Genomic DNA, 12,818 nt, shown 5'->3' with positions numbered 1-12,818 from the left:
TCCTTCCATTGTATTGCTGAGAAGTATTCTATTATATGGATGGCAATATAATTTGTTTTCATACATTCACCATTTGATGGACATTTGAGTTGTTTGCAGTTAGGGGCAATTATGAGTACAGCTGCTATAAACATTCAGGTATAGGTTTTTATGTCAACTTAACACTTCATTTCACTTGGATAAATACCCAGAGAGTAACTGCTAGGTCATATAAGTGTATATTTAATTTAGTAAGAAACTGCCAACTACCTTCCAAAACAGCTGTACTATTTTGCATTCCTACCAGCAACGTATAAGAGTTTCAACTGCTTTATAAAAGATTTGTAGTGGTATCTCATTGTAGTGAGAGACCTTTATATTTTGGGGTACAAGTGTGTTATCAGATACGTGAGCTGCAAATATTTTCCAGTCTATTAGTTTGTCTTTTCAAATCTCTTAACAGTGTCTTTTAAGAGCAGAAGTGCGTAACTTTGATGAATGTCAATGTTTGAACTTTTTCTCTTATGGAGCATGCTTTTGGTGTTGTATCTAAAAAATCTTTGACTAAAGGTCACAAAGAATTTCTCTTATGTGTTCTAGATGTTTTATAGTTGTAGGTTTCACATTTAGGTCTATGGTCTATTTTGAGTTAATCTTTGAATATGGTGTGGAGTATGGATTGAGATTCATTTTTTTGTATATGCGTATCCAACTGTTTCAGAACCATTTGTTGAAAAGATTATCCTTTCTCCAAAGAACTGCCTTGGCACCTTTGTCAAAAATCACCTGACCATATATGTGTGGGTCTATTTCTGGATTCCCTATGCTGTTCCTTTGATCTACATGTCTACCCTTTCTTCATTACCACACTAAGTTACTGTTTATAGTCTTAAAATCTAGTCTGAATCTTCTAACTTTGTTGTTCTTTTTCAAAATTCTTTTGATTATTTCATTTGCCTTTCCATATAAATTTTATTTATTTATTTTTTATTTTTTAAAGATTTTATTTATTTATTTTTTCCCTCCAAAGCCCCAGTAGATTGTTGTATGTCATAGCTGCACATCCTTCTAGTTGCTGTATGTGGGGCGCGGCCTCAGCATGGCCAGAGAAACGGTGCGTCGGTGCGCACCCGGGATCCGAACCCGGGCCGCCAGCAGCGGAGTGCGCGCACTTAACCGCTAAGCCACGGGGCCGGCCCCCATATAAATTTTAGAATCAAGTTCTCAGTTTCTACAAAAACTTCTGCTGAGATTTTAACCGGAATTGTGTTAAATCTAAGATCAGTTTGGGGAGAAATGACATTTTAACAATATTGAGTCTTCTAATTCACGAACATGATATATCTTCATTTATTAAGATCTTCTTTGATTTCTTTCATTAGTGTTTTGCAGTTTTCAGCATACAGATCTTGTATATATCTTGTTAAGATTTATACCTAAGTATTTAATGGTTTTTGCTGCTATTATAAATGGAACATGTTTTTAAAATTTCAATTTCCAGTCGTTCATTACTAAACAACTAGCATTTAAATTTAAAAAGCAATAGATGTACATGGTAAAATATCCAACAGTATAATGGTGTACAATTCAAATTAAGTTTCTTGACCACTACAGATCTCTAGTTTTCCATTGAGAAATCCACTGTCAACAGTTTCCTATGCATCATCCCAGAAATAATCTGTCAACTAAAAGATGTGTGCATATATAAATCTTCTCATCACCCTTTTAAATATACATACTGTTCTGTTCCTTGCAGAAATTTTTTCATCGAATTTCTTCTCACATAGAATGGTATAGCATAAATAATATCAATCTCATTGTTGCATAGCATTGCATAGAATCAAAACTATCCTACCATATCTAACTGGTCCTCTATTGATGAACATTTAGATTATTTCAAGTTTTAAATTTTTATAAATAATGCTAAGATGAACATCTTTATACCTACGTCTTTGTACACATTTCCAAGTATATATCTGCAGTCTACAATCCTAGAACTACAAAAGCTCAAAGGGTATGTCCACTTTTAATTTAGATAGAGACTGAAAAATAACTTTCTAAAATACCAATTTATTCTCACAATGGTATTTGAAAGTATGTCAGTATTTAAAAAAAAATACTCCATAAGGTTTCCTGATGCATACATCCAGTTGAGAATTACTGGAACAGAGCCTAGTTTGGAGAAAGGGTGAAATTGAGGTTACTGAGACAAAATAGGCAGCTACTGCTGGGATTCACAAGAGAAAATATGAGGGATTAAACTACGGAAATGGTAGTAGGAATGGAAAAATGATGACAGGAAGAGATATTCAGGAGGTAGAATTTTAAAAAAGATCAAAAGTCTCTTGAGATTAAGAACTGCTTTTAATATACCCTTATTTCCTCAGGAACTGACACTGAAACACATTTCTGGCCAATAATGACTAGGTAGGTAGTAAACTGGATGTGTGTGTGGGTGGTGGTGAAGTCCCTAAAGGTTTTCATATGGCATGCCCAAGGAGTAGTCAGAAGCGGGTAACTGAAATAATTTCTAAGCCCCGTTAAGGATAAGGGTGTAGTCTTCTAAGGAGAGCTTGACTCCATCAACATGCTTCTAAAGAAAGCATGACTACATTATTTAAATAATAAGCCATAATCCATCCAAAAGCAGTAACCTGACTAAAGTTCAACTCAGCCCCTATATTATGTTCAGTCTAAAGAAATGTTGTTGATTTCCAGTTCACTATGATAGATTAAGTACCAGCATCTAATCTCTCCTCACAATTTCCACTGAAACAATAGAAAAGATGTTTGGAAAAAATAAAAACACACAAAAATAAAAGTTTGACATGGGGCAGACATCAGAAGGCATGGGACACCATAAACAATAGTAGTAGAAAATGTAGAGAGACACTGAAAAAAATTTAAAAGCTTGGTTTGAGTGGGTATGCATAGAATGGTATAGCATAAATACCTTAGGCAAGTTATTTAATATCTCTATTCTTCAGTTTCATCATCAATAAAATGAGAATAAGATACATATTCCGTAGGGTTGTTATGAGACTTAAACAAATGTATACATTTGAAGACTTAAAATAGTACCTGGTACATAATAAATGCAAAACAAAAGTTTTCTGAGAGGCCTGAAGTTAATGACATATGATTACCTCTCCTCCTTTATGTGTTTAATCATACTATTTTGTTATATAGCAAATATTTACCAAAATAATTTACAAATGTTCTTTATAGGTTTTCAATTTTTAGAATCAACTCAGACAATTCTGGCAACTACATATTAAAGCAGAAGTTTAATATTTTATTTTTCTTAGATGTTATCTAAGACAAGGTTTAAACTTAAAACTATATCAACAGGAAATAGGCACAAAGCTACAAAACAGGATAAGAAGACTTTAAATATTTCTTGCCTTTATTTTACAAAAAACTGTATGAAGAAATACTATAATATATACTGAAATGTGGGTTCTTTATAAGCCGATGATTATCGTGTTATAGAATTGCAATAACATCTAATACTTTTTATAGGTTAAAAATTCATTAGCATAGGAGAAGGCGTAAACAGACGCTGGAGCATATACTTGTGCCAGAAAGAATGGAAGAGCTCAAAAAAAGTATCTCAAGCACGCAGGAGAAAGTTTGAAGGGAATTCCCTCTGGCTAAATCTGCAATAATTTGAGCACCAGAATAAATAACAATAGTATTCAATTTAAACCAGTTGAACAGAACAGGAATAAAATAGGAACCCATGAGTCCATACTGATACTAAATTTTAAAAAAATAAATGAATGAATAAGTAAATAAAGGGAGAGGGGAAAGCTTTCCTTATAGCAGAGTGACAACAAATAAATATAAAATAAATGACAGAATTAGAAAATCACCACTTAAGTTACCATTTTGTGACCACGATAGTAAAAAAATAAGTCAGGCAAGAATCATGAATGGATGCTAAAATTATTAGGTCAAAAGTTTGATAAGAAACAGGACTATTTACATAGTCTTAAAGAATCTTCCCACAGATTACTTATTAATTAAAAAAGAAAACGGTAACTCTACACAGGTGAAACTTGGCAGACCCCACCTTACTAAAGTGATTTAAGTTAATATCACCAATAGCGAACAAATTGACATCATGTACCTCCTGATGTGATGCACTGAAGACAGAATACCATTTATGTAGCATTCCTGCCAAGAATGCATAATCTGAATCTAAATATGTAGATAAGGCAAAACTAAATTGAGAACATTCTATACAGTAACTGGTCTGTACTCTTCAAAATGTCAGTATTATGAGAGACAAAGGCTGAGAAACCATTCCAGATTAAAGGAGACAAAAAAAAGACATAACTAAATGCAATGTGTTATTATGGCTTTGATCCTGGGCTGGGGAAAAGCGGTATAAAGAATATTATTAATATATGTTTTATACACACACACACACAATAAATGCTTTATACACACACACGTATACGGAGGGACGGAGGGGGAGAAGGAGAGAGAGAAAGCAAGAGAGCTACAACTGTGGAAAGCTACTGACAACTGACGAATCAGGTGAAGGGAACAAGAGAGTTTATTTTTCTATTATAACTTTTCTGTAATTTGCCTTTAAAAAATTATTATAAGAATAGATAAATTCTTTTAAATTTTGGTCTTACATATATTCTAAAGCTATAATAGTTAAAACAGTACTGGCATGACAAAAGATAGATCACTGGAAGAAGAAAAAAAAAAAAAGAATTCAGTTAACTCTGAAGACTAAGACTGGGAAACTTTTAGCTGAATGGTTATCGTGGAAAACAAATAGTCAAGCCTATGGACAATACAGTTCCCGAATATAGCTAGACAGTAAATTTTAAGGTATCTTCAAAATGTTATGTATAACTGAGGGTTAACAATAGCAAACATTTCGGTATTTCTTTCATATCCTTGCTCTAAAATCTGTATTTCTCTGGATTCTAATTCAAAGTACAGAGTTGGAGTCAAAAAAGTGAGCTTTCATGATTCTATGAAGAACTGGTTGAATATAGTTTTTGGATTTTAAATACTGAGTACCTAAAGAGATATTTCCAAGAGCTGCTAAATGTTAAAATTGCTAAAATGAACAAGAGTACAATCTAGTAGTGATGCACTTAAACTTCATACACATGATTAAAGGATATGTGTCTAACGCCAAAACTATCTTGAGAAAGAAGAACAAAGCTGGAGGTGTCACACTTCCTGATTTCCAACTCTACTACAAAGCTGTAATAATCAAAACAGTATGGCACTGGCACAAAACAGATACATAGATCAACGGAACAGAACAGGGAGTCCAGAAATAAACCCATGCTAATATGGTCAATTAATCTATGACAAATGAGGCAAGAATATACAATAGGGAAAAGACAGTCTCTTCAAAATAAACTCAAAATAGAGTCTTAAATGTAAGACTTGAAACCATAAAACTCCTAGAAGAAAATATAGGCAGTAGGCTCTGTGACGTCAGTCTTAGCAATATTCTTTTAGACTTATCTCCTCAGGCAAGGGCAACAAAAGCAAAAATAAACAAATTGGACTACATTAAACTAAAAAGCTTCCACACAGCAAATGAAACCATCAACAAAATGAAAAGACAACCTAGTGAATGGGAGAAGATATTAGCAAATGATATACCCCATAAGGGGTTAATATCCAAAATATATAAAGAACTCATACAACTCAACAGCAAAAAAAACAAACAACTCAATTAAAAAATTGGTAGAGGGCTTGAATAGACATTTTTCCAAAGAAGACATACAGATGGTCAACAGATACATGAAAAGATGCTCAACATTACTTATCATCAGGGAAAGGCAAATCAAAACCACAATGAGACACCACCTCACACCTGTTAGAATGGCTATTATCAAAAAGACAAGAGGTAACTGTTGGCGAGGATGTGGAAAAAAGGGAACCTTGGTGCACTGTTGGTGGGAACGTAAATTGGTACAATCACTATGGAGGCTCCTCAAAAAATTAAATATAGACCTACCATAGGATCCAGCAATTCTATCCAGAGAAAACAAAAACACTAATTTGAAGAAATATATGCCTCTCTATTTCATCACAGCATTATTTATAACAGCCAAGATATGGAAGCAAACTAAGTACCCATGAATGGATAAAGAAGATGTGGTGTGTGTGTGTGTGTGTGTGTGTGTGTGTGTGTATACACACACACAAATTGTATATTATATATATACAATTATATATATAATTATATATAATTATATATATAATTGTATATTACATATATATACAATTAATATATATACACACACACACAATGGAATATTACTCAGCCATTATAAAGAATGAAATCTTGCCATTTGTAACAACATGGATGGGCCTAGAGGATATTTTGCTAAGTGAAATGTCAGGCAGAGAAAGAAAAACATCATATGGTTTCACTTACATGTGGAATCTAAACAACAAAGCAAACAGAACAGAAACAGACTCACAGATACAGAGAACAAACTAGTGGTTGCAAGAGGTGAGGGGAGTGAGAGAATGGGTGAAACAGGTGAAGTGGATCATAAGGTAAAAACCTCCAGTTAGAAAATAAATAAGTCATGAGGATATAATGTACAGCATAAGTAATACAGTTAAGAATATTGTAATAACATTGTATGGTGACAGATGATAATTTAGCATGATGATCATTTGGTAATGTATAAAAATATCAAATCACTATGTTGTACAACCGAAACTAATATAATATTGTATGTCAATTATACTTCAATAAAAAAGAATATGTCTAAGAAGTTCAAGTTAAAGCAAATGTCACATAAACATGTTCTCTTATTCAAAGAAATTAAAATAAAATGAGGGTAAATAATACAGATGCAGTGAAAATAAGTAACAGAAAACCAAAATAATCACAGAAGATAACACCGTGAGACTGTCACAAGTCAGTTCTGATAATTATTGATGATGTAGTGAATTAAAAAATAAATTTAGATATAGTTATAATCCCCAAATGAAACAGAGATGTGCTCTTCTTATTCTCTTCTTGAGGAAAATGAGGAAACCAAAAAAGCAATATCTTAACTCTATTATTCTCTTTCAACTTTGAAGCACCGCTTGAGAATATCAGTGAATTGTATTCAGGCTATTGAAAAGTTTGAGATGAAGAGAGGATGGAAGTTGAAGTCAGCAATAAATGAAAAACAGGGTCAAATATTTAGCCTCTTTCCACAAACTACAATAAAAACACCTATCAGGGACATCTGTTATTAAGAATGGCTGTTACATCAAGCAGGGATAAAAAACATGAATAGTGTTTGGCAACTTGAAAGAATTAATCATAGCAATAATAAAGCACTGTTTCTGTGATAAACTTTTAATATGAAATTATAACTTTGTTATCTGTTGAAATTCTTATTGCTTTAGTGAAATGAAGTGTCATCTAAGCATTCCATATTACCAAATGCGAATGGATGAGATCATCTTTAAACACTAGCTATACCTAACTATGGGGTTGGTATTTTGGTCTACATGAATGTCTGCAGTGTGTCTGTAGTATACAAAATAATACTTAACTCTTAACAAGAGATTGTTATTGTTAATTAACAATAATTGTAACTGTTAATTAAAATTAACTGTAATAACTGTAATTGTTAATTAACAACTTAATTTTACATGAGAATTAAGTTGTCTACTCTAAGTGTCTTCCAGACTAGAGAAAGTTTAATTTCTGCCCTTTCCACTCCAACTTACATAAGAATGCAAAAAGTTCTAAAATCTGCTACAGGCCCCCAAGCTTATTTAACTATGGTTCTATTACAAAAACTAAGTCATACCTAAGGCTTATTATTATCAATACCTAGAACAGTGCCTGGAATATAGCCATGATCAGAAATTTTCATTATAATGAATTAATCAAGTTTTAAAATTGCTACTGTAGTAAGAGTCATAATGTTTGCCTTAATATTAAATTTTTGAGGTATATTATAGCAAAGGTTCTCTATTTTTTTCTGCTCAAACCTGAAGATGTAACACACCTATGAGTAACATTCAATCACTATGGCAATAATTCTCAAAGGAGGTGGCTGCATTCAAGAATTATCAACTACTTTCTATGAAAGCCTTTTGATAAATCTCAGAAAAGCTTAGCATTCTAAAATGACCCAGAAGGAATACCAATACACTCCTACCTGTTCTGGCATAGCTCCATGTTCAATTCCAGTCTTCAGTAATCTGTAGCAATTACCAAACAGATCCCATTTTGTGAGATCATGAGCACTAAAATAAATAAAAATGAATTAACTTTATTCTAGAGTGAAAGAAAATTTAAATTTGAGCTCAGTTTCAGTGGGTGGAAAAATAAAATAACTTCATTTTCTTATTGAATTAAAAAAGATCCATAAAGGAAATGTTCAGTGCAGAAGGAAGGCAGGAAGGAGGGAAGGAGAGATGGATGCAAGTAAGGAAGGAAGGAAAGAAGGAAGAGAGGGAAGGAGTGGGCAGAAGGAGAGGGGGAGAGGAGAAGAGAGGGAGGGGGAAAAAAGAGTGCAAGCTGATATTAGGAATTCATTAAAAGAAATCAATAACAATAAAACTTCATACACTTAAGTGAACGTTGACCACATAGTCAACATAAGCTCATATTTCATAGATGGGTAATCTTTCTATCTGTCTAGTATAGTTTAAAATACATTTAAACAAATCCATTCACAATTTCAAAATATAAACACGTGTTTTTTTGAAAGAAAGATTTGTATTCACAAGATAGAGATAAAGACAGACAAAACCAGGAGAAAGAAAATATGGCAAAGCTCAAAAACTTTAGTGTAGCTCTTTACATGGGCTGACGACCTCTGAATGAGATAATGCTGACTTTTAAATTCTCACAAGCTCTACTACTAAAAATAGTAGGTCACTAGTTGTCAACTTTTATTTTCAAATGTCAAAATATTTTTTAAAGGAAGAGTTTGTTTTTCCATGGAATTTCAAAAAGTGTACTTGTGGATAAAGAAAAGGTTTAGATTTTAGACACTGCTTTGAAATTGAAAGTACTCATTAATGTAAGGGCTACACTTTTTTTTTTTTTGGTGAGGAAGATTAGCCCTGACCTAACATCTGCTGCCAATCCTCCTCTCTTTGCTGAGGAAGATTGGCCCCAAGCTAACATCTGTGCCCATCTGCCCATCTTCCTCTGTTTTATATGTGGAACACCTGCCACAGCATGGCTTGATAAGTGGTGCATAGGTCCGTGCCTGGGATCCGAACCTGCGAACCCCAGGGTGCCGAAGCACAGTGCTTGAACTTAATCACTATGCCACCAGCCGGCCCTCTAAACAGTCTTTTTTTTTTTTTTTTGTGCAGAAGCTTGGCCATGAGCTAACAGCCGTTGCCCATCTTCCTCTTTTTGCTGAGGAAGACTGGCCCTGAGCTAACATCTGTGCGCATCTTCCTCTAATTTGTATGTGTGACACCACCACAGCGTGGCTGTGTAGCTCAGTCCCCGGGATCCAAACCTGTGAACCCCAGGCCACCGAAGTGGAGTGTACAAATTTAACCACTGTGCCACCAGGCCGGCCCCAGTAAGATTTCTAAAAACTGGCAATTGAAAATTATACCTATAAAACTCTAGCTTATATAACAAGCCCATTTAATAATACTAACAAACTTTTACAGCGTACATTCATTACAGTGAATGATAAATCTTACTCTTTAAGTAATTAAATTATAATAAGAACCTCTAATTTATCTGGAGAAAATCTGAATAAGAGAGAAAAAACATCACGACATCTCAATATTTCTCTAAAATTTTCCATTGTTATATGGATGTTAAACGTTACAAACACAGTCTGTTTTATGTTGGCTAATGTGTCATTCACTAAATCTACTTTAAATAAATGACGTACTTGTGAAAAGAAGTTAACCGCTTTAATGTAGAAAGAACATTGTAAATATCATCATCATCAGCTTCTTCTCCCTATAAATAAAAAGTAGACATCACCTCATTACCATAACATTATTCATACTCAAATTCACATGAATGTCTGTTAATACTTACTGTCTAAAGAAAAATTCTTTTTAATTATATAAATAGCACATATTCACTGTTGGTAAATAAGAAAATACAAATAAGCAAAAAACCAAAAAATCAAAAACACTCATAATCCCAACACCCATAGATAACTAATTTTTGCATTTTAAACAGTGTCATAAACATGACTTTGTACACTCTTCTGACTAATACTTTAGAATAAATTCCTTGAAATTGCTGAGTGAAAGGGCATGTACTTTAAAGATTTTAATGGCTATTTCAAAGATTTTACTGATTGTCAGTTACTTCTGCAGCTTCAAAATCACAATGAAAAGTCAAAAATGGTTGAAAAAAATCAAGAGTTAAAAAAAAGTTAAAAATTGAAAGTTAGGGAAAAATTGGTTATATGAGTTAAAAAGAAAACCCTGTCAGCTCAGCCATCAGAGCATAGAAAGCTGTGGGGTTCTAGATTGTCTTATACAGATTGGAGGGAGAGGGTAAGAGGTAGGAATCACAGATAAAATTATTAAAATAACCAGTTGGAGATGCTTGCCGCTATCTTGGGCACACCACTGGTAATCAGCCATCTCTTATAAGCACACTTAATTTTTATGTTCTATTCATTAGCACATCATAATAATTCAGTAATATTAAAATTAGGTCCCAAGAACAGAGAATGAAAAAATGAGTTAGAAAAGCCAGATCTTAAAAAGATTTTTCTTTTCTTTTTTTTTTGTGAGGAAGATCAGCCCTGAGCTAACATTGGATGCCAATCCTCCTTTTTTTCCTTAAAATTTATTTATTTATTTATTTTTTCCCCCAAAGCCCCAGTAGATAGTTGTATGTCATAGCTGCACATCCTTCTAGTTGCTGTATGTGGGACATGGCCTCAGCATGGCCAGAGAAGTGGTGCGTCGGTGCGCGCCCAGGATCCGAACCTGGGCCGCCAGCAGTGGAGCACGTGCACCCAACCGCTAAGCCATGGGGCCGGCCCCAATCCTCCTGTTTTTGCTGAGGAAGATTCGCCCTGGGCCAACATCCGTGCCCATCTTGCTCTACTTTATAAGGGATGCCACCACAGCATGGCTTGACAAGCAGTGCTTCCGGTGCGCGCCCGGGATCCGAACCTGCGAACCCTCGGGCCATGGAAGCGGAGCGTGCGCACTTAACCGCTGCACCACTGGGTCGGCCCCATTAAAAAGATTTTTCTCAAAAGAGAAAAAAAAAAGACCTAGCTTTAATGAAAACAGATTTTTTTTTAAATAGAAATAAACTATAACCAAGATTGAGCTATATACGATGAACAATCGCAATGATGCTGCTAAGTTTTGAAAGAATTAGGGAATTCTACTAGATTTTATTTTAAAATGGAAACAATTTACACACTCAGCTACCTTGAATAATTATTAGCCAAAATAATTATATATACATATTAACTTTAAAACAGACCTCTTGCAATAGATCTTCCACAGAATGATTGAATCGATCTACAAACTCATCAATCAGCTGGCTTCGAGCTATGTCAACTCTGTTCTGGATGGTATACTCTTCACTGCATAAGATGCTATAGGTTTTACTGCAGGCTTCTAGAACATCTGATTCTACATGTTTCTCCACAACAAATTTAATCTGTTTTAATAAAGCATCCAGATGCTAAGGAAGAAAGAGAGAAAAACTATGATACTTAGACTAATAACTAAAAACAAAATAAGCATCTGTCAAATAACAAATAAGCCTATATGATTACATGAAATTAAAATCATTCAGTTAATAAAACTGACTATAATAGCAGAATTTCAATTTCATAGTGTCTTACCTTTTCCATTCTACCTGTGCTATAAATTTCTAGATCAAAATACTGTGGGATTTGTAGCAAGTTTGCTACTTTCTCTGCATCTGCAGAATACTAAAAGGAGAAGAAAACAAAAAAGAATCACTTTAATAGTACAGTGTAATAAGCAAACTCAGTGGCATATTATCACAAAAAATGTAAATGAAACTATACCTTTGATAGCAACATAGGAAGTGTGATAATAAAATGCTCAGTCAATTTGTTTCTATCATCAATTTGAGTTTTCCTTTCTTTGGCAGTTAGCACCTAGAAATAAATTTAAATGGGCAAAGAATAAGAGTGTCATGCACTAATTTATAAATCTAGAATGTTACATAGAAGAAAGTAGCACTGGCAGATAACGTAACTGAGAATTTTAAGAGGAGCTTATCAAACTAATTAGTAAAATAAATACATCTCGTTTTACGCAAATTTCTAGTTAACATGCACTATTACTTTATTAAATAGCTACTTATTTAGGAATCACTAAAGTTCAGATAAACTACTTGTTTAGATTAAAGCAAATCAAAAATAAATATTTCTATAATACCACAGTTATAAATATAAAAATATTGGAACCAATGGAGAAATAATTTTTCTAGAGTTTTAATTTCAATATGTTAATAGTGATCTCCCCTATGTTAAACACACTTTTCTAAAAATACTTTAGAAAGTAAGGCTTTTTTAATACTATAAGCAGCTAATAAATTTTCACTTATTTTTAAAGCATATACTAACAATATCTCTGGACTCATTTATATTTGATTCTCGTTGTAATTAAGTTCACAAATCTGTTAGGCAATAATCAAGACACAGGGGTATATATCCTGTGGTCATTGAACAAACTCAAGCTGATGATGCCCATCACCTTAGCCTGTATTCAACTAGTTCCAAAAATAAAATATTAAAATGCAAGCTCAGTTAAGATAATCATTTCCCCAAAATATTCTGCATTTTGTTATCATCTTGAAGAAATTTACCATCATAAATTTGAACGGTTTT

At 33.5% G+C, this 12,818-nt stretch overlaps 1 protein-coding gene across 3 annotated transcripts in view; it reads right to left on the bottom strand.

The window, feature by feature from the left end:
- STAG1 (STAG1 cohesin complex component) overlaps positions 1-12,818 on the bottom strand; it is a 366,147-nt gene that overhangs the window by 63,510 nt on the left and 289,819 nt on the right. For all 3 annotated transcript variants that reach the window (XM_058552570.1, XM_058552581.1, XM_058552562.1), the window contains 5 exons: positions 11,991-12,083; positions 11,802-11,891; positions 11,435-11,638; positions 9,861-9,931; positions 8,148-8,235 (listed from right to left, as the gene is read on the bottom strand). In XM_058552570.1, the coding sequence (XP_058408553.1) occupies positions 8,148-8,235; positions 9,861-9,931; positions 11,435-11,638; positions 11,802-11,891; positions 11,991-12,083 (546 nt within the window). The remainder of the gene's footprint in view (positions 1-8,147; positions 8,236-9,860; positions 9,932-11,434; positions 11,639-11,801; positions 11,892-11,990; positions 12,084-12,818) is intronic.

Source organism: Diceros bicornis, chromosome 2 (genome assembly GCF_020826845.1).
Source record: "Diceros bicornis minor isolate mBicDic1 chromosome 2, mDicBic1.mat.cur, whole genome shotgun sequence".
NCBI lineage: Eukaryota > Metazoa > Chordata > Mammalia > Perissodactyla > Rhinocerotidae > Diceros > Diceros bicornis.
Note: the sequence above shows the minus strand (reverse complement) of the source record. Positions and strands in the feature narration are given on the sequence as shown.